At 40.4% G+C, this 27,850-nt stretch overlaps 1 protein-coding gene across 3 annotated transcripts in view; it reads right to left on the reverse strand.

Moving 5' to 3' along the window:
* The window catches only part of ZNF521 (zinc finger protein 521), a 280,213-nt gene that overhangs the window by 250,166 nt on the left and 2,197 nt on the right, over positions 1-27,850 (reverse strand). For 2 of the 3 annotated variants that reach the window (XM_047828570.1, XM_047828569.1), the window contains one exon: positions 1,168-1,347. Coding sequence is in view for 1 of the 3 variants with exons in the window: in XM_047828569.1 (XP_047684525.1) it covers positions 1,168-1,347 (180 nt within the window). In the remaining 2 variants the exon portion in view is untranslated. Of the gene's footprint in view, positions 1-1,167; positions 1,348-27,752; positions 27,809-27,850 lie in introns of those variants that run through there. The other variant, XM_047828571.1, reaches the window with a different exon arrangement.

A 27,850-nucleotide genomic window follows, 5' to 3' on the forward strand; every position in this document is an offset into this window, starting at 1 on the left:
ATTGAAGAAAGATTTGTGCTGGGAAAGAGAGAGAGCGAGAGAGATTTACAAACACATACAGAGCCATAGAATGTCAGCTTCCAATAACAAGAGAAAAATGACATGAACCTAAAAAAGAAAATAATAATAATAATAACTGCCTACATTGTCCCACTGAGGCTGATACAGTCCATTCTTTTAGAACATGTTTTTTAAAGAGGGTAGAAATATGGCAAACTGAGTTTTAGTTGTATTCAACAATTAAATCGAACACGTCATGCTTCCCGTCACTAAATTGGATTTGTCCTATGAACTGCATAGCAGAATAGCATCCACACCTTAGTGGGAACATAATGTGGGCCAGGCACTGTCTAAGGCTCAGAGAGTATGGTGACGAAGAAGACACAGTTGCTGCCATCCATGAGTTCACAGTCTGGAGGAACAGGGAGATGTGAACACACGCATCAGAAACTGTGAAATGCAGGAATAGGCAAAGGCCTTTATGGGAACACAAAAAGGCACCCAACTCAGGCTGAGAGGCATCACGGAAAGTTCCCTTGAGGAAGCGATATTTAAATCAAAATAAGTTAATCCATGCTTAACTTCTTTGAAAACATATTCAAAGGGTTCTTTTTTTTTTTTTTTTAACTTTATTTTAACCATCATGTTAGATTCTGGACCCGCATGACATCAGTATAGTTAGGAAAAAAAGAAAGAAAAATGTACCTGCTAGCTATTAAAATCTAGGTACAATTCAGGGGCACCTATGTGGCTCAGGCAGTTAAACATCCAACTTCGGCTCAGGTCATGATCTCGCAGCTTGAGTTTGAGCCCTGCGTCAGGCTCTGTGCTGACAGCTCAGAGCCTTGAGCCTGCTTCGAATTCCCTGTCTCCCTCTCTCTCTCTCTCTCTCTGCCCCTCCCCCACTCACACTCTTGTCTCTCTCTCTCTGTCTCAAAAATAAATAAACATTTAAAAAAATTCGAGGTACAATTCATAATCTAAGGACTATGACCTGAGTTTGCCACAAACCACCATCTTAGAATTCTTTCTAAAGCACTTCTAGACTTACCTACGTTTCAAATGTGGGAGTAAAACAATTGGAAGAGGGGGAAAAAAAAAGGTACGAACTGAAACAATCAGAAATAGAATGGTATGCGTAGACAAGAAGTGATAAGTATTGTTTACCTGTCAACTGACATTGATTAATCTTGTGTTCTGTGATATCGCTCAGTGACTCAAACACCTGGAGGCAGCTGTCACAGCTGTGCACAGCTTCGTCTTCCAGCTCCTCTCCGTCTTCCGGCCTCTTCTTACAGTCTACTGCCTCTCCATCTTCAGTCTTGTCTTCAAGTTTACAGTTGGGGTCTGAAAGAAAATCGAGACCGTAAGTATAGGGGTTTAAAGACAGGTTCTTTCAAAGTAACGTTTAATCTTCTTGCTACCAAAAACAGAAGCACCGTTTTCCTAGAAGCTGTGAAAGGAGGGCTTCGTGGCAGATTTTATTCCAGAAGAACCCAAAGTGAGCCTTCCCTAAGCTGTGTCAGTTCATGGTGACTGAAGTTTTTCCTTCCCTACATCGCACAGGCCTTTTCTCATCTCTTCCTTCAAATAATTCATTATTCGTCCACCCTTAAGGCAAACTTTGCCATTTTTCATAGCCTTTTCGGGGTTTTTGCTTAAAAGATAGAGATAAAGCACTTTTAAAATTAAAGTCTCCAATGCAAAGGAAAAAACCACTGCGCTTAAGAATGAATTCCCTTTCTGCTAAATATACTGTTTCACGGGAAATTACCAGAATTAGCCAAAAGTCTAGAATAAGTAAGCTAATTACCATAAGCACGAAATTGACCTTTACTTACAAACTGGTCAAAACACACAGTTACCCCATTATTTGTTAGACAGCGATAGCACAATAAGCCCTTAGCACACAGCAAAACATTCTTACCAACACAGATTCAAGTGTAAATACATTGGCATGTCTCTCATTTTCAAACAAGCAATCACCAAAAAAAAGGGGGGGGGCAATATATACAAAGAGCAATTATAAATTATAATGAAGTCAATAACTTAAATTGGCATTATCAACGTCAAAAAGCTACATAGCGGGAAAACTAAAAACAGGTCCATTCCACCACCCCTCAGAATGATATATAAACAGCAGGGGGGAATAAGAGTAAAGCACACGTAATATTTTTACTTAGAGCACAACAAATACTTTAAATACTTTTTGATTCTATGTGCTGTCCTTTGGCTCATTTTAGAGAAGTGCCCCCAACCCTTCTGGTGCCAGCCCTCCTCTTATTCGGAAAGCAAAGGTGGGGAAGGAAAGGAAAGAGAGAATATGCCTCTTTAGGGGAAATTGGGCAATATAATCTATGACATAATTTATGGGACGTTAATTTCTAATAGCAAAAAGTCCTCTGAAGTCAGAAATAAATTATGTCTCAAAATATAGTCAATAAAATGGTTATAAAAGAGTTGTATCAAGATACCTAAGAAATATGTAACGTATTATCTGTAGTCAATTTTTTTTTTTAATATGGGAGGATAAAAATTTGAAATGTTGAAGCCAAGAATTCACAGAATCAAAATTGGCCCCGGATTTCTTAGAAAAGTCAGTAAGTGCCACCACACCATCATCCTGCTGTCTGGAAATGCTCTTCGCTGCCTTGCATGTAACACGCTTCCATGATCCCCACTTCTACAATTCAGTATGGTCCCTTTCCTCCTGGCAGTTGTTCTAAAGCCTTTCTTCGCATCGGCAATGAACTTAACTCTGTCACCACCCTTCAAATGATTCGCATGTGCCAAAATCAACTTCCATTGCGATGTATATAATAATCTCTTGGGTTCATGAGAAAAACAAAGTTCTCATCTCAAAGAACAAGTATTTTGTTTGTTTGTTTATTCGTTTTTAAAGAACGTAGTGTTTAACTGAATCGGTAATTTGGGTTGATTTGCCATCTGGAAAATTATTATCTCAATGCTCTACACAGTGCCCATTTCAATAGACTGGGGTTTTGAGTGCTCATTCCTGGGGGAGTAATCACAGGCTCTTTTTTGTCTGTCTTAGTGCTATGCCCAGCACAGCACTGTGTCCAGGTGAGTGCTTAGTAAATATTATTTAGTGATGATAAAGGGGGGGGGGGGGAGTAGATGAAAAAGTCCTTTACTGGTATTTTTTCTATAAACAGGAACAGATCAGGTACCGCCAAATTAAAAAGTACCTACATGCCTACATTTCCCCAAATTGACACTGTGATCCCTCCCATTTGACTTTACTGCCTTCAAATATTTCACCTAGAGCTACAGACAGAACAAACAGGCGGTGGTTCAAAGACCTCCAACCAAATAAAACTAAGTGGTAAAATACTGCCAAATTAGAGAGAAATTCAGGAAAATAAATAACTGCCCCAATTATGGCAAGCTGGTCCTCACAGCACCGAACACTTGTTGGAAGGCAGTACGCACACACGCTGAATACTCTCCATTGTGTAGCCGCAGTTTCCAGTTTCTCATAAAACTGATAGCACTGAGGGAAATGTGGGTGCTAGGTCTGAATTTCAATATGATTATTTAAATGCCATGCATCGAGTTTGCAGGCCTGTTTGTTTTTTAAATAAGAAGACGCTCTGAATACTTTAAGTAGTACGCAGAGAAAAATGATAAAAACTCGCCTTCCTTATTATGCAAGAATATGGACACCTCACACAAATCCAGTATCAAAACTATCAAACAAATAGGAACGCATGCATGCATGATGCTTGAGCTCTTAAAAGCGAAAGACCGACGCCAGTCCACGCTTCTGACACTGCGGCTACTTATTAAAATCAGGGTCATTTTAAGACTAATAAAAAATGTTTTTGCTTCCACTTCTGCATTTACAGATAGAACCCTTCAGGGACTGAAGTCAGTCAAGCTTATTCACTTCTGCCGCAACTTTAGGATGCCTGCTCCAGCCAACTGGCGAATTTGTTTTTAGGTCACCACTTAAGAGGGACCCTCTGGGGGGGTGGGTGCGATTATAGCCTATGATGCCTTGGCGTAATCAGTGCTACAATCTCAGTCTCTCTCTCTCTTTCTCTCTCTCTCTCTCTCTCTTTCTCTCTCTCTCTCTATCTCTCGGTCTCTCTGTGAGAAAAGATGTTTTCCAGCCCCCACTTTCACGAAAGAATTATTTCTCGCCCATTCAAAAGATGTTTATTTGTGTTAGGGGGTTCCATTCCTAGTGTTAGTGGATGTCGGAAGATTCTGGAAAGCTTATGTTGTCAACCATTTCTTTCCCACAGGTGGCTACACTTCAATAATTGCACATGGCCTTAGTTATGTAGTTTTTATAAAGTCCTTTGAGATCCGATCATAAAAAATAATTGTATTACTCCGCGAGCCATTCAAATCTCTGCCTACAACCTAAGGGGTTATAAATACAAGGTCCATGCCCGTAAGTACTGCCCTGCTCCCAACACCACTTCAAGAGGGGCGATTGTTCTTTCAACCCAATTGTTGTGTTCCCAGCTCCCCCAAAGGGCAGGGTTTCTAAATATTCACAGACCCCCTGAGCTACAGCTACAAACCCCCCCTCATCGCAGCTCTCTGTCCTTTGACCTAAAGGATGCCACTCAAACATGTGACATCCACCACTCATGATCTCACCCGCACCTGCACTGTTGGTGGGTTCATCCCTTCAGAAGGGTGCTATGAAGCGCGGGATTCATAATAACCTGGATAAAAGACTTAATTTTGGAACAAAGACACAACTATTATTACAGAAATAAATGGCGGCTCTCGGTTTCCAATTTTGCTAACTTCACTTATAAATGGAAATTTAAAAGAAGTATGTTTTCCCCCTTATTATGATCCCTGGCAGGTGGTGCTTTTCCCTCTCATCCTCCTCTTCATAAGGATTGTTACTGCCATAACTCGGTTTCATAAAATTTCAACTTTGGGGAAAATGAAAAATTGCACTGGCTTAAAAGTGTTGGAGGCAATAAACCCATGGACTTCAATTAATTTCAAGTGTGGGATCAGTTTAAGGCCAAGCAGCAGAAATTCTATTCTGTCCATGTAAAAAGAGGTTTCACCACATTTACTTTTTATAACCTATATAAAAGTCAAGTAAAAGTAATGAATATCTAAAAGCCATCTCAGTGGACTGGCAAAGACTATCTGTATTCTTGAAACTCATCTTACATATTTCTCTCTGTGCAACAAGGATCCCATGCCTGATCAAAGCTAAAATGTCAAACCACTGAGAAAACAGCCCAATTTCCAACCCATTTCACTGCCTAGAAATGGACCTCCTTCCAAGCCACTTTTGCATGGAAAAGCACTGGCAAAAGAAAGAAAAACTAAGAGATCATGTGGTTATAATTATTACCAGGCAAGGAATATTTCTGCAGCTCAGTGGTAAAGTAAAACTCTGTCGCTCCCTGCTCCCACTAGTGTCCATCGCAAAACAACTGCCTCATTAAATCTCTGCAGTAAGATTAATATGCCGTAGCTGCACTACATTTATAACTTGGTACTCTATAAAAAGCACATTTAATGGTAAGAGCCAGAGCCTAGATACAAAGTATTACTATAAAAACTTCTGGCAGCCAGCACACATTGCAGGCCCTCTGTCCTTCTTGCACGAGATATAAATGAGGCTTTTCCTGGTTAATTCCAAGCACGAAGCTCTACCTTACAGACCAGAGTCAGTTTTTATGACAGCGGCAGAAACACAAAATTCTGGGGATGATGTAAATAGGAATGCAAGAAGATTACTTAACAACTAAGATTGGCAAGAGATGAATGAACCCAAAATACTCCACTTATACGCACACGCAAACTTAAAACACGACCATTTCCTAACGGTCTCTTCTTTGGTCATAGCCAGCTTTTCACCAAATTAAACAGCCATGGCATGAATTACTCAATCTTAAAGCAACCCACACAGTGCCAGGAAGTTCAAGAAATCAGCGACTAAAAAATGCATACTGCCTTAAAAAAATAAAAACAAAAAATAAAGCAATTCTTGGCTTCGTTGTGATGATGTGACCTCCTGGACCTTAAATTACCTAAAGCTATTAAAAAATAATAAATGTTCAGGAAAAGTGGGCACAACACTATACTACCAGTGGACTGATAAAAATACAACACTTTTGTTACTTGAGAAAGATGCCTGAGTTTTCTTCCACGGATTGTATCTAAAAATAAGAAGAGAATTATAACCTGGGGTCTTATTTTCAGAAACTCTATGATGAATAAGTAAACAAATAATTTATACAAATGCAACTCTCACTCGGATTCCCCCGAATCACTACAAATGATGAACCTCAGGTTGACAGCCATTGTGCCCAATAATCATTAATTGCCTAATGTTGTTTTTAAAGTTCACATGTGTACGTACAGCTAGCTTTAGGATTTACTGGCATAGTTAGAAGTCCTGTGCCTAAAAAGAAAATCAGGGGAGCCTGGGTGGCTCAGTAGGTTGAGCGTCTGACTTCGGCCCAGGTCATGATCTCACAGATCATGAGTTTGAGCCCCGCATTGGGCTCTTTGCTGACAACTCAGAGCCTGGGGCCTGCTTTGGATTCTGTGCCTCCCCCGCTCACACTCTGCACTCTGTCTCTCTCTCTCTCAAATAAATAAACATAAAAAAAGAAAAGAAAATCAAATTTTGTCTGTTTAAAGCAAACCATGTCCAAAATCACTCTTCCCTTACAAGTGTGTTCAAACTGCATTCCCAGATGTATCTTGATACTTTTTAAGAACACAGAAAAAGTTACCCTGCGGGCTACAAAGAGTTAAAAAGGGAGCAGAAAGCCTTCCTAGTTTTCAAAAACCAAAGGGCGGGATCATTATTTTGTGCTTTCTGGGCTCTAGCTATGCATTCTAACTTGAAATCCCATAAGATGAAAACAGATTTAGGAAAAATAAATCGCACACTGTTACAAAATGGCAAGCAGGCTCTAATGAAGGAACGCAGCATTACCAGACTGTGCAGCCGTCTGGCCCACACCCGCCTGCTGGTCGGATGCCTCATTTTTTTCTACTGTCAAGAAAAGGTAAACAAACAAAACAAAACAAAAACAAAAGCAACCAGGGCAGTGGCCAAGGAGGAGCATCCGAAAGGAGTCCTCGGCTTGGCAGGACGATGCCGGCCATTGCCGTCACCTGGCTGGCACCAACAGGTCTGAAGAGCTCATGTGGTTAAGGATAAAAGTGGGCTCTTTTTATGTTTTCTGCAGTGTTTATTTTTAACCACTCTATTCCCTGAAAGTTATTAAATTGTTTTACAGGAAAAAGAAAAAAAAAACAACCTTTTCATGTACGTGTTCTTTCCTTTGTCTATAAAATATTTTTCGACAGAAAGAAAGATCTCTATATTAAACAAAATCATGCTGTTGAATTTAGAACTTCCGCGGTGTTGCAGGATTGTTATACAGGTCTATTGCGGTCCTTGAAGACCAAAGAGAAATATCGCAGATGCACTATTATCGAGGAGAACATGCCAAACGTGAATTTATTACCACTCTTCTATCTACAGTGAAACTCTTTGCAGGAGGATGCTAAGGGGGAGAAAATAAATTAGCCTTGGGAGAGGTTAAATACAACAACATCAGAACCATACACTTTGGAACCAAATAAAAAGTTTCTCCCTTTCCGATCAGAATCCTACCCCGAGTTAGTTCTTCTACCTAGTCCCCCTTTACCCTTAACATGAAATTTAGAAGAAAGGAATTTCAGCACTCCAACTTTCATACAAAGAGCATTTATAAATGCACTACTGCCTTAAAAGCACTTAAACTTTCAGACTGAATTACAATGGCCACCCAGTCACACTTCAGCAAACAGATGTTTACTGAGCACCTGTGCTCAGTAGGGCGTTTGGCTAAGGCCCCGGAGATGCAAAGCCTAAGGACCTGGTCCTTGTCCCCAGGAGCCTGCAATCGCTGCAGGGGTTCCCGACTGGCAGGTCAAAAGTGGGTGCAGTCAGGGGCTGGAGGATACTCATCCATTCGGCCTTCGCAGTGGCCAGGTACAGCTTGGGATAATGGGAAACCGTGGGCCTGTTGCCCTTCCACTCACCCAAGTGTGCCATTCAAAACCTATCGTTTTTTTGCATATGCCATAATATCAGAAGGGCTGGCAAGCACTACTGCGGGGGTGGGGGGAATAGATGAGTAAATCAATGAGTGCAGAAGGCCGGATAAGTACTCAGATGGAGAAGCCCATAGACCAGCGGCATTTAAATCCCACAGGGCAGAGCAGGAAAGTTTTACCTAAAGAAGAGCAGCTGGGGCTAAGTTTTAAAGGATGGGGTAGCCCTGAGGACAAGTAGAAAATGGCTCTTCAAACAGAGGAAACATATGTAAAGGCTCGCAGATGTATAAAACAACAAGATGCCTTCCAAGGAGTGCAAGTTCTTCTGTGCCATCCAAATGACAGGCACTGGACAGAGTGGGGAAAAGGGGAGCCTTGGCAGAGAGGAGGCTGGAAACACAGCTAGATCATGAAGGAACTACTGTGAGCTAAATGTTCACATGCTAACCTCAGCACCACGGGAAGTCACCAGAGGACTGTAAGGAGAGTCACAGATCTCGTTTACACTTTAGAAAGATGCTCCATTACTAATGGAGAGGGTGGGTTGTTAGGGTACCAGACCTGGAAGCTGGGAGACTAGTCTGGAGGCTATGACATCAGGGAGGAAAGGAGAGAAGAGAGTAAAACATTCAATGGCAGAAAAAAGGGCACAGGAGCCACTCCAGAAACAGGACTTAGCACTGAGTGTTGGCATAAGAAAGTAGGGAGCCGTCTAATAACTGTCAGGCACCGGCTGTGGTAGAGTCGTTCCTAGAGACGAACTTGCTGCCTTGGTTTTAAAACGGGTGTATTAATCAAGGTTAATGACTTACTTTTCTCACTATGTTCACACCCAGAGTTTGCCTTTTATCCATAATCCCACCGAAGCCAAAACTGGAGACAGATCGGCCAGAAATACCACAATCACACTCTTTAATCCAGTGCAAGACATTTGCAAGGGCCCCCATGACTCTTCTGGGGACTTAGGTCTTGGGTGAGATTCTTTTTATTTAGTCCTATCTCAAACATACACAAAGCCAAGGGAAAATAAATCCAAAATCTGACTAAAAACGAAAACAGCTATTGCGTCTCACATCTCTTCCTTCAGAAAATATTGCAAAATGTTTCTTTGGACAACTACGATAATAAATGAAACACACGTGAACCTAGGAGTTAAGACGTTTGGATGTTTGGGAGAGGGTCTAGTTATTTCCTCTTTAAACGTAACAAATAAACTGCAGCTATAGCAGCCCGGCCAGGAAGACGTGCTCCACCCCCACCCCCCTCCACCCCCGCAGCAAAAGAAAATCTGGGGCAAAAAACCTTTGTATTCCAGACATCATACCTTCTGATACTTCTACTAACTGTTCTTACTACTTCAGCTATTTTAGATGACACCCAGCCAATTCTAACAGTACTTCTGAATTCGACACTTAAAGTTAACTATCTCAACAATTACTGAAACAGCTTAGGGAGAAAGTCTTTGGTTTTGAATAAGAAACCTTATCCTGCTGTAATATAGAAGTTTTCATCTTCACACGTTGAGAAGACAAAGTCCAATGTCATTCACAAAAATCAATCCAAATTACCACTCAATTCTCTTGATTAATGACTTTCCCTTTTTTTTTTTTTTTTCTAATTTGGGAAATTCCTCTTCTAAATTTTAAACAATGTATTTGAAACTCGGACACCTGGATTTCTCTCAAGGTTGTAAATTAAACACAAAATTTGGGGGCTTTAATAACCTGTTAAATGGACTCATATCACCCAGGAACACGAAAAGTTTGTTGTTGTGTTTTTTCCCCTTTAGCAGTTCCTACTGGTTATCAAACAAACAGGGATCCAACTGTAACTACAATAAAGCGGAAAATGATTTGAAACCAAAGTTTTAAAAGGTTTTTTTTTTAATTTTCTTTCTTAGCTGGCACACAGAGGAAGGCCCACATTTCTAAGAAGTGATCCCATTCAGGAAGATAAGAAAGTGTTTTCTAAATAACTGCTTTGGTACCATGATGGTTCAGCAAGAGGAAAAAGGAGAGAGAAAAATCTTACCAAATAGGTACATGTTTGTATAATGAAAGATCAGAGCACAAAGTGGAGCTGTGATTTATGACTTATGAGCTATTACAAAATACAAGAAAATTTATGTATAATTGGAAAAAAAGAAAATCATTCTGTTCTCCTCTAGTTGGGCTAATAAATTTCAAAATACATGCAACCCTAAATGTCTAAGGTTCCTTCAGCTTGATAAACAAAACAAGACAAGCCACACAACCCAAAATAAACTATAAAAATAGATAGATCATTATTGAGTTAGTACCATTTCTGCAACCCTTGCCTTAATGAGTTTGAAACAAAGGAAATATAACAGCATCATTTTTAACTTTTTAACTGCACTTTTCACTTCCTAGAACACAATTCCTTAAGTCTCCATGAGTTCATTTAATGTTTTTCTTTAGTTTTAACTCAATCTCTCCAAAAACCAGATTTTAAAAATGTACTTTTTTTCCCCACAGGATGACAACCTTACCAAATGTGCATTCAATCTGCATGTATCTGCAGACAACTAATAAAGACACCAGTGCCATTAGCATAATCAATACACAATTTACAGAGCTACCCAGATAGAACAGAAAGTGAACGTGTATGCCATTATCTTAGTAACTATAAATTAATAGTCGTTTCTGGAAATATGTTCTCACTCATATTGTTTCAATCCTGGCCTGTCAAGATAATGTGAGCATATAGTAAATATTTTTATAGTATTTATGTTATATATAAATATATTTTAAGTGATGATATATTATCAGATAATCTCCAAATATGCATAAAGTAAAATCAACAAAATCAATCACACATCAGAGAGAATGGCTGATAAACAAAACCCGTATTTAATCATTTTGCTTTTTCACCATGTGATTTAATACACAGATATACATATACATGTGTATACCTATAAAATTCAGAAACGTAACTTTCAGTAAATACATGTGGCGAAGGAGCATGCCTGTTCTCAGATGGTGAGCTAGAAGGGTCAGATCTCATCCTTTTTTTTTTTTTTTTTTAAGTTTATTTTCAGAGAGACAGAGATGGTGTGAGTAAGGGAGGGGCAGAGAGAGACAGGGAGAAAGAGAGTCCCAAGCAGGCTCTGCACTGTCAGCCCTGAGCCCGAAGTGGGGCTTTGAACTCATGAACCGTGAGATCATGACCTGGACCAAAATTAAGAGTTGGACGCTTAACGGACTGAGCCACCCAGGTGTCCCTCATCCTATTTTCTTAAAAGAATAAGGAATCTAATCTAATCAATCCTATGGCTGCCTCTTTTATTATTTTTTTAAAAGCCAATCCTTTTGAAACTTCATATTTAGACAACACTACAAAAAAACAAAAAACAAAAAAACAAAAAACCACCACGTGCCATCTCAGGAATGGTGATGTGTCATGCCCAACTCCTTCCACAGATGACATCAACGCATCGATGTCCCACCAGTCCTTGGGGCAACCCATCCCCAAAGGTGTGTCCATCCCTTCACAACAACAAAGAAGATTTGTATGAAAAAGTAGCACATTTCCGAAAAAATAGACATTGCTTCAGGATGGTAACCTGCCAGTTGGAAATAGGAATTTGCTTCTCCACACGGTGTATTTAAAACAGCTAAGGGACATTACCAGGAGGTTATTCAACCCTAAGTCAGATCCACTGCTATAATTTTGCAGGTCCAACCATCACTCACGTTTTTCCTATAACTCAGACCGGTGGGCCCCACCCTACAAAATCTCCTGACCTTTGAGCGAGAGTATCCACTGGAAGACCTTTGAAAGCCTACTCGGTTTCTCTAAGGAGATATTTCTGCTGAGATGTCACCAGCAATGCAAAAACACTCCAGGATCCCTCCCTCCAGCACCCCAGCACCACCTCCCCCCAAATACCTCCCAGATCAGCTTTCTGAGGCATGCGATGCTTTTATCAGAAGCCAAAGCCTTTAATCACACAATTAGGGATTTGTCAGGTTTCCACTGCTTTTAATTCTCTTTCAGGTATAACTGGCTAATACATTTTTTTTCTTGTACAAGTAACTTTCTCTGGGGAGGTGTAATAGGAGAGGGAGCTGAGATCTAAATGCTTAAAGGAAGAGGGAACAGCAGAGGAGAAATATGGTGGCCAGAGGATTATTTCCACGTCTTGATCTGGTTTAAGATTGGTCTCGGCTTCTTCCGTTTGAAAACTATGAGCTTAAAAAGACTGTCCATTTCAAGTCCAGAAGTCTACATTCTTTTTCTACTTCAGCCATGCCAGCTTGATAAGCCACAGTTTCCTCACCTATAAAATGGGAATAATAATGACTGACATAAGATTTACTTCATATCAAATGAAATAGATACACGGCATCTTCTGAAACATTAAATATGTTCCCAAAGGCAAAGTATTTGCCATAAATAGTGAACTCACATCCATTACCTGCCCTCTTTTATTGTAGAGAGTGGTTACTGAACGTTTAATATAAATATTCACACAATTTCTCTCAGGCTGTCTCCAAAGGGGAAATATTTTCTGCTTTACACAAAGAGGCAAGATGGCCACAGAACTGTGTCTCACCTCAGGACTCTGCAGGAGAGGGAAACACAGAGAGGATAAAATGTGCATGCTTCCTCAGTGGCCTGAGCCTCCTCCATAATAAAAAGCTGCTACCTGCTTCCTGAAGTAGGAACTACCCTTCCTGAAGTAGGAACTTGCTAACAGCCAGAGATACATGTTAGGCATCTTACTTTCGTTATCTAATACAATAATCATGTAAAGTAGATTCTTGCCATGTCATTGATAAGAAAAAGGAGGCTTACAGAGAGGTTCAACAGCATGCAGGATTAAACACAGGTCCCATCGGGCACTGGGTCCCCCAGGTCAACTCACTGGGATACGTCGGTTGTACATCCAGGACCTTGAAAGCTAAAACTACAATAAGGAAGGTGTCTCTCTGAAAGCAATGAGCCCCAGGTTTGGGTGTTTGTAAAGAATCTGAACGGGGCAGGGACAGCCACTTTTCCTTCCAAAGTCTAGAATGTATTCAGCCGTGAAAGGTAGTTCCTAGAACTAGAAATCAAGGGCCTGAGAGACTCTCCTCCCTATTCCATCACGACGTCCTGGCGTGACCTGCGATGGGGCACTGAAGTTCTCAGGTCTCGGGGCAACTGGTAGACGGATGCTCTATGCCCTTGACCCCTCGGAACACTCTGCACCTTGCCTGGCTTCTGACCTCTTCCCTGAGTCTCTCGGCTCAAACTATCACTCTACCCCAAAACACCCTTCCTGAAGTGTCTTCTAGAATATCTATTTTAAATGATCTTGAAGTGGAATTTCTTTTGTCACTCACTGTCATTTAAGGATATTCCACTCATTAAAAGCTGCCTCGGACAATCCTCTTGGCTCTCTCCACTCCGATTTTCATTACTATTTCTTTCACTTCATTTAGCATTAAGATTGAAGGGAAAAAGTATAAATGGCTATTTGAAAGTCATCTGATTGGATATATTAAGGTTTTAGACTTTGTCCGAACAAAGACAACTTTATGACAGTTATAATTTAGTTACAATAAAAAGAGACGGAAGGGTCTATACGGAGGATCGGCAGACAGGTGAGTGTGCAGGTCAACCAGCGGCCGATGGCTGGGCTTCTCGAGCCTGAAGGGACCCCCAGAGCCCAGCAATCCAGGAGCAGGGACCGGATGACTTCGTGGACTAAACAAAGTAGAACTTGTGGCCGAAGGAGCAAGGGGAGGCGAGGGAAATGGAAATAAAGCAAAATGAACCATTAGGATTTACTGCAGGACAGAACGGAGAAGACGTAAAGAGGAAAGAAATTCCAGACAATCTGCCCCCAAATGAGGTTTCATAGAAGATGAAAGCAGTGGCTAGACACAGCCAGACACTGCCTGGTACCGAACACCCAAGCAGCAGCTGTATTCCTGTATTCTCCTTCCATCTTCACACGCTGTACTCACAAATGCTTCTAGACAACACAGAATTCCACTCTGAGGCCTCGAAGAAAATGCGTCTACGTAAATTTACTGATGAGTATGGTGATGTAGAAAATCATCCCCTTGTTCAGCTAATTCCTTTGTAAACCCAAGCCCAGATTTACCTTTTTAATTTAAGGATTATTAATAAATCTACTATGATTAAACCTTCATAATGATATGTGAATTATTTGTCTCTAGTTCCTCTCCCAAGAACAATTAGCCTACCTTTGCAAATTAGCATTGGCCCTCTTGCAAAGAACCTCAAAGACACAGACCTGACTTACCAAAAAGATGGCAGAGGCTCTAAAATTAATTAGCTCCACTTTATGTTTCCGTTATCTTTTAATTGGAATTTCTACAAGAATTTTTCTTGCAGAACTCTGTCTACGTTGGAAAAGCATAACGGAGGTTGGAACCAGGCACTAATTTGGCCAGTGTGAAAGGGCTTAGCCATGACCCACTAAACCTCACGAAGATGTCTGCAAGGAACCTACCCAAGACAGGCCTCTGAAAAGCCTGTGTGCAGCCACACAGATACCTAGAAATCGCTATTCCTGAACCACAGCAAAGAAGAAATTTCTAGAATGGAGAAGAGCTGTATACCATGGGATGCATTTCCTCGTAAGACAGAAAACCTTTGAGGGTAGGAGTAAAAACCATTGACTAGGTACTTGTCATCTGCCAGATACTGTTCTAAGCGCTTACACGAATTAACTCTTAATTCTCACAAAAACTCGTTGAATTAGGTACCATTATTACCCTTAGAGATACAGAAACTGTAGTTCAAAGTGATATAATCAGGGCGCCTGGGTGGCTCAGTCGGCCACCAGGTCGACCAACTCTTGATTTCAGCTCAGGTCATGATCTCACGGTTTGTAACATCAGGGCTCTGCACTGACAGATTGGCTCTGCTTGGGATTTTGTCTTCCTCTCTGTCTGCCTTTTCCCCCCACTCTCAAGCATGCATGCCTCCTCTCTCTCTCTCTCTCTCTCTCTCTCTCTCTCTCTCTCTCAAAATTAATAAATGAACATTTTTAAAAAAGTGATACAATCACTCGCCCAAGGTCAACCAGATGAGAATTTCAACCCAGGGCGTCTGGCTTAACAGCCATGCTCTTAACCACCCTACTATACTGACTCACTTACTAAATGTTTGCTAAGCACTACTGTATTTCTAGAAATATGGTTAGGTCCTGGAGACACAGGGGTGGAAGGGGACAGACAAGGCCTGAAGCCCATGTACTGGGAAAGACAAAACTCAAAAATGATCAGAAAAGAAAAAAGGAAAATAAACTTTCTATGTCAGACACAAGGTCTATTAGTTACAAGGGAAGGCACTGACAAAACTGAAAATAAACAATTTTAAACTTCTGTATGACAAAAGAAAAAATTACCACCCACAAAGTCAAAAGACTAATGGGAAAATATTTGCAACACGTAAGTCAGACAAAGGACTAATCTTCTTATTAATATGAGCTGCTCTTTCAAATCAAAAGATAAAAGAGCCAAAGAAATAAAAAGGCAATTCGCAGAAAAATAAATACAAATGATGTATAAACATAGGGAAAGATGCTCATAATTATAGAAATGCTAATTAAAATGTCAATGACATACCAGTTTGCTTGTTTCACAAGTCACATTAGTAAAGATAAAGTACTCAAACACAGATACTCTCTAACCCTGCTGCTAAAAGCAGTGTGAATTGGTATTAACTCTGTGGAGGGCACACTGGCAATATCTATCGAGACATTAAATGCATGTTCCCTTTATCCCACAATCCCATTTTTAGGAATTTATCCCACATAAACAATCACACATGTCAGCAAGAATGTGTATATACTCACTGAAGCAACATTTGTAAATAGTAAATCGAACAAACAAGTAAGTAAATGAATAGAAACAACTTAATGACAGCAGTAAGGGAAGGGTGAAATGACAGAACACCATGCAGTGGACAGTACAGAGTTGCTAGAAAAACAAAAAAAAGACAGACGCTGAGTGTTGGTATGGAGGGGCTTCTTGGAAATATACTTAGGGAGGGCAGCAGAGAGAGCTCTCACTTTTGTTGGGGGGAAAAGAAAACAGCCAAGATACTCACATGTAAATGTTGCCACCTAAGAATGGTCCAGTTTGCTGCCTGAGGTCATTACCACCAGAATTTTTATCCTCTCTAAATAACCATGGGACAGATATTTAAACTACAGTTGGAGGAGGGAACACATTATCAGCCTGCCCAGGGTATCGATGCAGTCACTCAGACTTGGCCTGGAGAATTATGTGGACGGTGGCAAAGGCTGCAAACATTCTCCCACAGACTCTTTTGGGGGGACTTTGTGAATAATACTATTATGAACAGAAACAACGGAAAATGCCTTAAAAATCTGAGTTGAAAAGTGAAGAGGTTGCATCTGGATGGCTCAGTCGGTTGAGCGTCTGACTCTTGATTTTGATTCGGGTCATGATCTCAGGGTTCCTGAGTTCGAGCCCCTCATCGGGCTCTGTGCTGACAGCTCAGAGCCTGGAGCCAGCTTCAGATTCTGTGTCTCCCTCTCTCTCTGCCCCTCCCCTGCTGGCATCCACTGTCTGTCTGTCTCTCTCTCTCTCTCTCTCTCTCTCTCTCTCATATAAATAAACATTAAAAACTTTTTTAAATAAAAAATTTAAAAAGTGAAGAAAAGTTTTAATAGGTAGATAACTTTTTTATAATCGTCTAGCTTCTCTATGTACATTTTCAATTATAATATATCATACAGAATAGACAAATACAGAATCAGACTGTTGATGTATTGTCATATTCTAGTATTTACTGATCTCCTCGATGTGGAAACTGCTAAGAATTTGCAAAAATCATAAGCAGAAACATATTACACAGTTTGAATATACTTTCCTAAAGATCTATGAGGCAAAATGGAGGAGAGTTATTAAATTGTCTTATGATACCAAAATGAGTGATTTTATCCAGTATTTAGATAATGTTGTAAGAATGAAAGGAAATCCAGCGGTTTGCAAGAATAACTAGATCTAATGATGAATACCTCAATGGATGTTGTTAGGGTAGTTTACTTAAGAGTGGAAAAACCAGGCCCGTGTATAAAGGATGGGCTGAACTTATACACAAGTAAGCCAAGTGCAAATAATATACAAGAGATCCCACCTGTATGAACTGGAAGTATATTACTGCTGCAAAACTAAGTACAGGTTGGAGTTAAACAACAATAAGGAAACAAAGAATCATCTCAGTAAGTCTTCATAGACTGTTAGCTTCATGAAACTCATAAGCAACTGTATCTGACTTGCTCCTTACTGTATCCTTAGCACCTGATGCATAACTAATGTTCAACTAGAAATTCCGGTAGAATGCATGACCATGTTCAATAGTTTTCATGCAAAAACATACTAAACTTCAGACTTGATTGGAAAGGGCTTCTCCTATGGTCCTTTCCTGACCTCACGGATATCTGTGATATGGTCTCATAACACCTAGTACTTTCCTTTCACATGACTGTAAATGATTAGTATCTATTTAATTGTCCATCTAATGTGTTTCCACTGTTTGCCTATAACTCTTTCATAGCATCCCCAGCTCCTAGCACTCCTAGACTGGTAAAAGATGAATGTGAAGTAAATGTTTGTTGATTAAACAAATGACTGAATATTTGTTTGTGTACTTGTGGATTTGTTTGTTTACCATCTAGTTTTAGGCTATGGGGATTCAAAGAAAAGAAACAGAGCCCTGCTCTCAAAGGGCTCATCAACAAACCAGAAAACCAACTTAGTGCTATAGTTTCTATGGAATGCAACGCAGAGGGGGAATAATAAAGAGAAGAGTCATTTTAAGTCAGGTGGGTCGGGAAAAGCCTCACAGAAGATGACCGAGGAGTCTTAAGAAATGAAAACAATATTCAAGCCTGTATTACTGTACAAAACTGACTTGCGAACTCACAATCTAAGTCTACGGGAGGTTCAATGTGAGGCTGTGAAAGTCATTAAAGATTGGGCCATTCTGCTCTATGAAAATGGTACCAGCATCTGGGCAAATGGATGCACACGAATTGAAGATGATTAGCCAACACAAGTCAAACTAAATTAAAATGCTGTCCTTAAAGCAACACACTTTGACCTTGGCTCACACATTTGCACTGCTGTGGTTCATACCCATCCCACTGCAAACATCCAGGCAGGCACAGTTGGTCACACACTCACACAGACACATGATTTCTAGTCCAAAGCAGCTGCTGCTGCTAGAGTTGCTCCCAGGGAGACATGACAAACCCCTAGCGAGTTGAATTGGTCAGTGTCCCCAGGCTCTCATCTAGAAACGACAAATTGCTCTATGAAAATACCAAAACTTGGATGGAGTCATCCTCATAAAAGCCCTGAGGATGGTTCAGTATGTGATACATGTGTTCTTCTCTATCAGCTCCCTAAATAGAGGATCTGAACAAGAAATCATAGTGGAAAGCAAGACCATCTAACCTCTGTTTGGCTTTGTTCCATCAGCTACAACTCAATCAAGTTCACAACTTGAAAAGCATGCCTGCCCCATTAATGTGAATTATTGATCAACTTGCAAGAATTACAATTTCTCAATATGAGAATTCTATGATGTTAGAGATAGAAGGGAACTCAGACGTCGCCAACACCTTCCTCTGGCAAGAAACAGAGTGATTTTGGCTCCTCGGAAGGTACTGGACACCAAGTATACAAGTCAGGCACCGAGCTGAGCACCTGGCTGTCCCTCTCCTGGCCGAGGGACACAGAGGCAAAGAGAGAGGTAGGAAGCCATGGTGAGGGTCCCCGGGAGTCACTGGCCCAGCTCACTCAGACTGGGGTTTAAATATGCAAATCAGCAAGTATAAAAAACAGTTACGTTTAACAGGAGCTATAAAACGGTGTTATTATCTTGTAATGGTTTTATTTTGAAGATTAAAAATTTGGCATAATGATGCAATACTTATGTAAATGACCTATATGATTGTGGAGAAGGCAAAAGGGATTTCATGTTGATCATCTTTTTCTTCGGTCAGTTACACTCCACCATCACCATTCATTCGGCACTCACATCTTTGAACATGAGGACCATCAAGACACCCAATACCATTATCTCTAAATTGTCTTATGCTTAAGATCTATGATTCTGTAAAAGTTTATTTCAAAGCACTTCCCTGTCTCCCAGGGGACAAATAGTCAAACCTGCAGTATGGACTTTTCAATACCAACTTGTTTCATTCCTTAGTGTTCTATTCCTGAATATTTAATGGAATGAGTTCCTCGTGACTTGTTTCACCTCAATTTTATATGGCAGGGGTTCCTAACTGAAGTTTGGTGTTGTTGGCTTTGGGGTTTTTGTTGTTGTTGTTGTTGCTGTTGTTTTAATATCAGCATCATACAGATTATCTAAGAGCCTTCAATTATCTTAAAGGATGATATATATATATCAATTTTTTAAGTTAACTTTAATATCACACAATTAACTTTCAAGAATGTTGTCTAGATCTTTTAGGAGGAGTAAAAGATATTGCTAAGTCAATGACCTAATACAGGAAATATTCTATGGATTCTGTTTAGTGGTTTCAGTTCAAGTGGGCATCCTTGCCTTTTAAATATAAGAGGAAACACTGCTCACTATTCTTAAAAGTTACAGCTCACCAATTTTTGGTGCCAAAAATGCTTTTGAAACCCATTCTATCTAACTTTTTTAACTGACTTAACTTGCTGAGAAAGAGAGTGTATCATATACATGCACCCCTTTCTCTTCACTTGGCTTTGCTTCCTTCCCTAAATTAAAAAGCAATGGAAGATATTTAAATTTTCACCCAGTTTTCTACACCATAAATTTCATAAGAGCAAGGCTTATGCCTGCTTGGTTCACAACCTAATTCTCAGAACTTAGCACAAGGCCAGCAACAAAATAAGCACTGGAAAAAAACAAAACAAAACCCTTGTTAAATGATGAAACGAGCCCCCTCATTTTACAGAGAGGAAATCCGAATCCTAGAGAACAGAGGTTAAGTGGCTTTGCCAAAAAAGTGCAGACGGCACATCAGAGCTCTCCCCCTTGCCCTTTCTGCTGGGCAACCGTCTCCCCACTGGCACAAATATCAAGTCACAATACTTAGGACCATAACTAATTGTTTCTCTTTCGATTCTCCACTCTTTCCAGGAATGAATATGCATCCTCTTGAGCCCAGTTTTGTTTTTTACCCCTTGCCTCTGCGAACAGTCCATCTAACTTTTCATACTGCACACTGACAGCCCCAAACCACCCTACATCATACACACAGCAACTTCAGACTCCATACATCGGCCCACGAACAAAACATTCCAATGAGCTCACGACAGCACCACCTCCCAGCCAATAGTTCTGTTTTGGCTTCACTGCCACTTAGTGGAGTGATGTTTGTGAATACCTAATTACCTTTCTTCAGTGGATAAAAATAAGAAAAGACAAAAGGGTGATACTAGTAAGAGAAAGCGTATGTCTTATAAACCCAAAACAACTGACGCAAGCCAAATCATTAGGAATGCTAAGGGCAGTCACTATTTAGTCTTATTCACGCACTTACTAGACCTAACCTGGTTTTACTGTGAAGGAAAACAGTAACATTAAAGAACACGTATGAAATGTTACAAGTTGTTCTAGAAGTCAATATACAGTTTTAAACCTCATAATATATGTTAGGTGCCTGGTCACAGCACTCCCTATAGCATGGTGATTCATCATTCACCTCATGGACTCCTTGCTTCACCTGTCTTCACAAATGTATTCTGTATGAATATATGGGACTATCTGTACTCAAGAATGAGAGCCACATATCTCTTTCGTTCCCATCAGCTAAATAAGTTTCCATCTGGATTTATCTCTCACAGTACACTGGTGGGGTAAGAAGTTTTGGAAAAAGCTAATCATGAGAAAGAAAGGAGAAGAAGGGAATACAAAAAGTGAACTAATGACACTCGTGGTGAAGTGATTTTAATTTCTAAAAGGAAATTATATGCCTTACAGTGGTACCGATTTCTATTAGGCAAAATCCAATTCAATCCAATTTTTCCCTTAAAAAGCGACCAACTCATATGGACTGCTAAGCAAAATGTACATTAAGTAGAACATTAGAGTCTATTTGTACACGTGTCCATACCACTTAATACTGACTTGTCACCTGAGGAGCTGAAACCTTTTGTTTTCACACATGTAACAAAAAAATTTCTTGTAACCAAAACACCAAAATGCGATTTCAACAAACTTCAACATGATGAAAATAAATATTCTCAATGTCAATCACTTGACCACATTGAGCTTGAGAACTATGCTCATAAACGAATAGTGTACGCTTTCCAAGCCAAATCATCTTCCCTTGAAAGCAACACACTTAAAATGCTCAGTGCATTCTCAACACATACATTCATGCAAACGACAGACTTACATAGAGTTTTCCTTTCAGGATTTCAAAAATCACTTACTATCCTGCAAAATGAAAATATGCGGTGTGCCACAATAATTTTTAAGTGTCTCTGCATTCATCTTTTTGTTTTAATCTTCTAAGAAGTGGGAGTTTCTAGACAGTCATATTTGAATCAGGACTTTTTTCACGAGCGAATTGTAAACCTCTACAATCAGACATTTAGCGTTGAAGTGCCAAGTGTAGTGTGCGTTGCCATAATAGTGATACCCCCAAGATCAGCCCAGTGCTTGTGGCTGTGGGAGGGTCCCCAGGCAGCTGGGTGACTGCTGCTTGATCATTATCCCTGCTAAAACTGAAGCTACTGAAGTTTTAAAAGAATTCGTATCTTACTGAATTTCTTTCATCTCTAATAATTACTAAACTGGCATAATTACTTCTACTAGAGGTGGAACGTGATGCATGCTAAAAGCCCAAGCTGCCTAAAATTAAAGTTTAAAAAAAAAAAAAAAGGCCACGATTCTACTTAGTTTTCAAAGATTTATCTTGTGTCAGGCTTTTATGCCAAGAGTTGCATAATTATTTAAACCATTTAAAAGCTTTCCTTACACTATTTGATTAATACTATAACAGAGCTATTTAAATTTACTAATGTTAACTTTAATGTTTAAGTTTTAATTGCAGTATAATAACATTGTTGCGGAACGTGTTTTAAATCAGACAAGGACACTTTCGCTGCAACAACAACAACAACAACAACAAAAAGGGATGCTGTCCCAGATAGTGTACCTTGTAATCCCCAAGCAAAAAACAGGAACATATTTCAGATTTAATTGAAATGGGATTAGAAAGTTGCACACATCCCCTCCACAGAACTAACTTTAACCTCTGACAGCACGACAGGGGTCAATGGAGAAAATAAAATTAAATACATCTGGGAAAATACTTAGCCAGAGGTCTGATTTGGAATACCAACATTAGTATCAAAACTTCACTCAATTCAAAAGCATTCTTTAACGTATTACCTAATGACAACATTTACATTTTTAACAATCCATAAGGCGGTTACAATACGATGCAAGAGCTCCAAGCCTTAAAATTATTCTCTCTCTTAAAAATAACTAAAAACTCAACATGGTGTCTATTAAATCTAGCCATAAAGAATGTATTCTATGGCAACAGAATTAATGACATTAAAACCAGCAATGTGAATTTTGTCAGACGAATTAATAAAGCACAGTAATAGGAAAAACAGACCTTTCATAAAAATTCTTAATTGATCTTGGTAGAATTGCTCTTTTCTACTATCAAAACCTCTTTCTCCTCATTGCATGGCTTTACATCAAAATGAAAACTCAAGCAAGTATACTTAATATTACATTTCAACTTATGTCAACAAGTATTTCACTGGAATTCGCCAGACTAGTCAATTCTCACAGACCTTCTTTAAAAAGAAAAGGAAGGGAGCGAAAATGTTCCTATATGATGAAAAGAAATCTCCTACAGATATGCTACCAGACTTGCGATGACCCAAAAAAAGCTAGTAAAAAGAAGTATAATTACTGGCAGCAAAAAGTTGAAAAATTCTGTCATCACTATTAGATGTCACCGCTGTCAATAACTACAATGAATTTTAAGGGATATGGGAATACTCTGGCAAAACAAAAAAGAAAGCATTATTAACAGCTTGCTTTAGAAAAAGCTGCTAATCTCAAATCCCGTTGTAATTTCATTTTTACATGTAGGCTTTTATGTTCAATATCCTATTTTTTGCCCTTTTTTGGCTGGCTAAAGAAAAGCCAACAATCCACTCATGCATCAAACAGATGTTTTTGTTTTTAAGGCCAAGTGGAATCTTATGAATTTTTGTGCCCTCCCTCTAAGAAGATGCTGCCAGAACTGCTGAAATCGTGAAATCCGGCGTTTTGGAAAAGACTCACTGGACCGTCAGTTCTGGAACTTTGACTAGCACTCGTGGGATTCTTGCCAACTGTAATTGCTGTTTTTGTTTATGTCGGATTGTCTACTGATTGGACTGTAATCAATTTAATGACTTCAACATCTAGTCAGTATAATTTAGAGGTGGTGGAGGGAAGAAACAGTCACTGCTTGATAGATGAACAGAACAAGTGAACTGTCTGAAGGGGTATGGATGTCAAACACTGAGCTGCAGTGTTTCCAATAATCAGGCTTTTTAGCCTCCAAATCCAAAAGTAAAAGCATACATGGCTGTGTGTCGCACGGTTAGCAGAGCATTTTGCCCTCACGGTCACGAGAAAGAATATACAGATAGAGATATATAGGTGCCTTCTTAATATTTTTTAAAACCCACCTTAGGTTAACATCTAGTTATTTAAAAAAAGGCATGCCTAACTTATCTAATAATAATTTTGAGGGAAAAGCCATAGCGCAAGTTTTAATTAAAAGCAAACTATTACACTGCCTTAATGCAAATGTCTTTTCACATAAAATTCAGGGCTTTTTTCTTACTATGGCATCATTTCCAAAACCAAAACTGAATCTCTAGTGGTAAGGTTATTTTTTTTAAGAACTGAAACATATGTAGTAGAAGAGGACCACGCTTTTTTTGATATATATAAATTTTACCTGTCTACCTAATAAGAAAATCTATTTTGTCTTTGAAAAAAGGGGGGAAATGTGTTTAAATAAGAGAGTTGAACATTTCTATTCAGTTTAGGGGCTAGTCCAAGTTCCCTGAGATGGTTGTTTTAACACCTACAATTTTGAGAGCCTTTCCACTAGAGAATACAGCCTAATAGATAGGTTTTCTGACTTTCAAAAGGTTATGGGACTTAAAATCCATTGACTTTTCATTCAAACTCGATAGTTTACATTTCTTCTTTAGATTGAGAGCTACATTTTTGCCACTTCATTATATTTCTAATAAATTACTTCTTTAAAAAAAAAGCGTTATAAGTACAAAAGAAGGTAAATGGGAAAAAGGAAAAAGGTCAATCATTAAGTGTGATAACTTCAAAATGTGCCAAGTAACAAAGGGTTAGCTACTGTGACGGCCAAGTTAAACAAGGCACTTTGGGGGCTCTCTTTCTCCCTGGTTCCCACCATGTCTCTCTCGAGGCCCCTGGTACGGGTTTATGAACACCTGAGGGTCCAGATATCCTAATTGTGTCTTGTGTTTAACTTGGCCATTTAAATGTCTAAGTGCTCCCCTCTCTCCTTCCAGCTTTATAACTTGGCTCTTACTGAATATATCACACCTTCAGGCAGTGGACCACTTTTTCCTTCTTACAGTGCTTTTTGGAGTAAATCTCTCTCTCTCTCTCTCTCTCTCTCTCTCACTCACTCACACACACACATGCACACGCACACACCCTCTGTTTTTATCAGGTAAAATGGCCGAGAAACTTCCATTAGAGAAGCACCACAAGAAATAGAATAAAGAGCCAGCAAGAAAAATAGAAATAGGTCACAATTGACCAATTTGAGGCAACTGATTTGCTGCCTCGAAAAACAAGCTGGCAGCAGAACTGCTTCCAGTCAGGTGATCGACTCAAAGACCAGGTCTACTCTTAGGAATTGAGATAAATACCCAAATAATATAAATGGGATAGAAAGGGTGGCTCGTTTCATTGTCTGACCACCCCTGCCTCGAACTACTGGCTGCAACTCTCTGTTTCATTAGACAGAAAGGATTATTCTGCAGATTTCGTAGCATAAGGACAGCATAAGTTTCACGACTTTATAGGCTGAGAGACTTTTGATGCCAGGGCATTGAGAGGTAGAGGGGTAAAAGAGTTTCACGTTCCAAAATATGTTTCACAGTTTTCTCAAATAGAAAAAAATGAATCTTTTTTGGTATTTAACAGTCTCGGTGCACGTGAGACCAAGCAGGGCTCCACTGCACCCAGAACCTGGCACCCACTCTCAGGAGGTGGGTTATTAGGACAATTACAATGAAGTTTGATACAAACAAAAAATCCTATGTAATCTTTAAGTAAATATAATTCTTCATTCAAAATACTAAGTTTATGACAATACACAAAATAAATTCAATTACTAATACAATTTCCTGGCAGACCTTATTTTAAAGCATTTGGTTGAAAACAAAAACTCTAAACTTAACTGTCATATTGTTTTAATGTTTTTACCTGCCTTATGTAAACTACTCCCCTGAGATAGAAGTTGCAAATTATGATATCAGAAGTGACAGCCATATCAGAAATATCTTTTAAACCTTGTTTGTTAAAGAAATAGTACGGATGTAGAAGACAAGTTGGAAACTGAATGCACAACTTCATGTTTTATTGAGAAGAGCACATTGCATTTTCATGGTTTCCAAAGCCGCCTTCAAGTTGGTATAAAGTAATCTGCAAGGTTTAGAAACACTGTCACTCATCTAGTAGAATGAAAATTTTTATTTTAGTTGCCACACTACTAATCAGTGCCTCATAAAAGAAGAAACTCAAATCAAGTCTGCCTTTCTATGCCTGCTGATAGCAAAGTGTTGCTTCTTGCTTATTATTATGGTGATGCCAGAATATTTGTCATGATAACACCTCCCTGGCTTCTCTATGATCCAAGGGTGACCTTCCAAACAATATAATGTACAGAATCCACATACTCAGATGACTCCTAAAACACATTTTAAAAAAAATGGAGACCCTTCCAGCAAGACATGGGTAAATGAAAATAGTGAAGAAAGGGCTAGATTATTTAACAAGAGCCACCTAGAATGCCATTCTACTTCTCCAAAACCGCTAGTATCACAATTACTCATCTGACATAGCTCATCTAAATATGTATTTTCCCAGGTAAATGCACACCCTGAAGAAAAACAAGTCGGATGTTTAGTAAGGACTGTACTATTTTTATTCCTGTCTTCAGCTTCCCACCCCCAAAGCTCAGCCAGCCCACCTGAGGCCATTCCCTGCTCTGGGAGTCATCCAAGCAGCTGATTGAGGAGAACACCACTGTGTTCCGTGCCCACACAGAAAATGGAAGCTAAATCTTTGTTTTTAATGTAAATAGTTTATTTACAGCTTGGCAGTTGAAACAGATGCTGTGTCTTCATGGAGAAGATACTTGAATATTTCTTGCAACATGACAATATGGCAAAACAATAAAATGCCCTCTTTATTCCTTTTCAATTGCCTTCTTCTGCTTACTAACTTAAGAACAGCACAGGTCTTGGTCCCAGGTATTTTGCAACTCGGCATATCCAAGATGCCCTGCGAATACCGCCAACTGACGGCTTCACTTACAGCCCAGAAAATCCTACGTGCATGAGAATGAATTCTCTTTAGGAAACACGGGGGAACGCATGCACCCACAATCAACAGAACTTCAAGTGCGAATTAATTCCAAAGGCAGGTGAACTGCATGTTCAGATGCTGCGGAGAAGCAAAATTACCCACTGTGCAAACTTCAATAAACTTTTTAAAAATAAAAAGCTTCCCAAATTACTGAGGGTTCAGAAGCCTTTTTGCAGCCCTTCAAACCGGGCTGACACCAAGCGCTATCCTATCAAACTCGGAAAGTTCTTCTTGCCAAGCGACTAGGAAGAGGTTTGTCCCGGTACTTCGCTCAGCGTGACTTTTAAAGGAAGCAGAGTGTCACGACAAGTTCCCCGGACGCGAGCGTCGTCCACCGTTACCCTGACACCCGCGCACGCCCGTGGCGTTTATTTTTTCACTATCGGCGCCGGAATCTTTCAGGCCGTTGGTCTAGGTTTTCCCAGAAAATGTGTGGCCCACGTGAATGTAAATCCCCACAAAAATTGTGTCAAGACACATGTCAGAGATTCAGCTCGTTTTCAAACCAAAACTTCTGTGCTTCGGGGAAAAAAAGAGAGCGTTCCGATCTGCGAGGCCCTCCCTCCCCCCACCCGGTCCCTTCCCAGGAGAAGAAAGGGCTTTGTGTGTGCGGTGAGGGCTCCGTTAATCGAGTTCATAAATACACATCGGCCGGGGGCCGGAGAGGCTTGGGGCGCCTGGCTCTCCCCACCCGCCCCCGGGCCGGCGGCCGCCTCGGGAGACCGGGTGGCAGTGCCAGGGGCAACTGGGCGCAGGGCCCCGGGCCGCCGAAGAGGAAGAGGATGCTGCGCCGCCGAGGACCAGAGGGCGGGGCCGGGCCGCGCGGACCTCGGCGGGACCCTTCGGGCCCGGGCGGGCGCACAGCCGCCCTTTGTCCTCCGCCTCCGGGGTCGCAGAGGCCTCCGCCGCCTCCAGCTGTCGCGCCCCGCGCCCTCGCCCCGACTCCAAGCCCGCCCTGCCCGCACCTCCTCCGGCCCTCGCGCTCCGCCGCTCACCCTCCCCGCTGTCGGCCTCGGAGCGCCGGAGCTCCCGGCTCCCCGCGGCCGCGCGCCCCTGGTTTCCCCGGGGGGAGGCTCGGAAGGTGGAGGCGGAG

Source organism: Prionailurus viverrinus, chromosome D3, assembly GCF_022837055.1.
Source record: "Prionailurus viverrinus isolate Anna chromosome D3, UM_Priviv_1.0, whole genome shotgun sequence".
NCBI classification, from domain to species: Eukaryota; Metazoa; Chordata; class Mammalia; order Carnivora; family Felidae; genus Prionailurus; species Prionailurus viverrinus.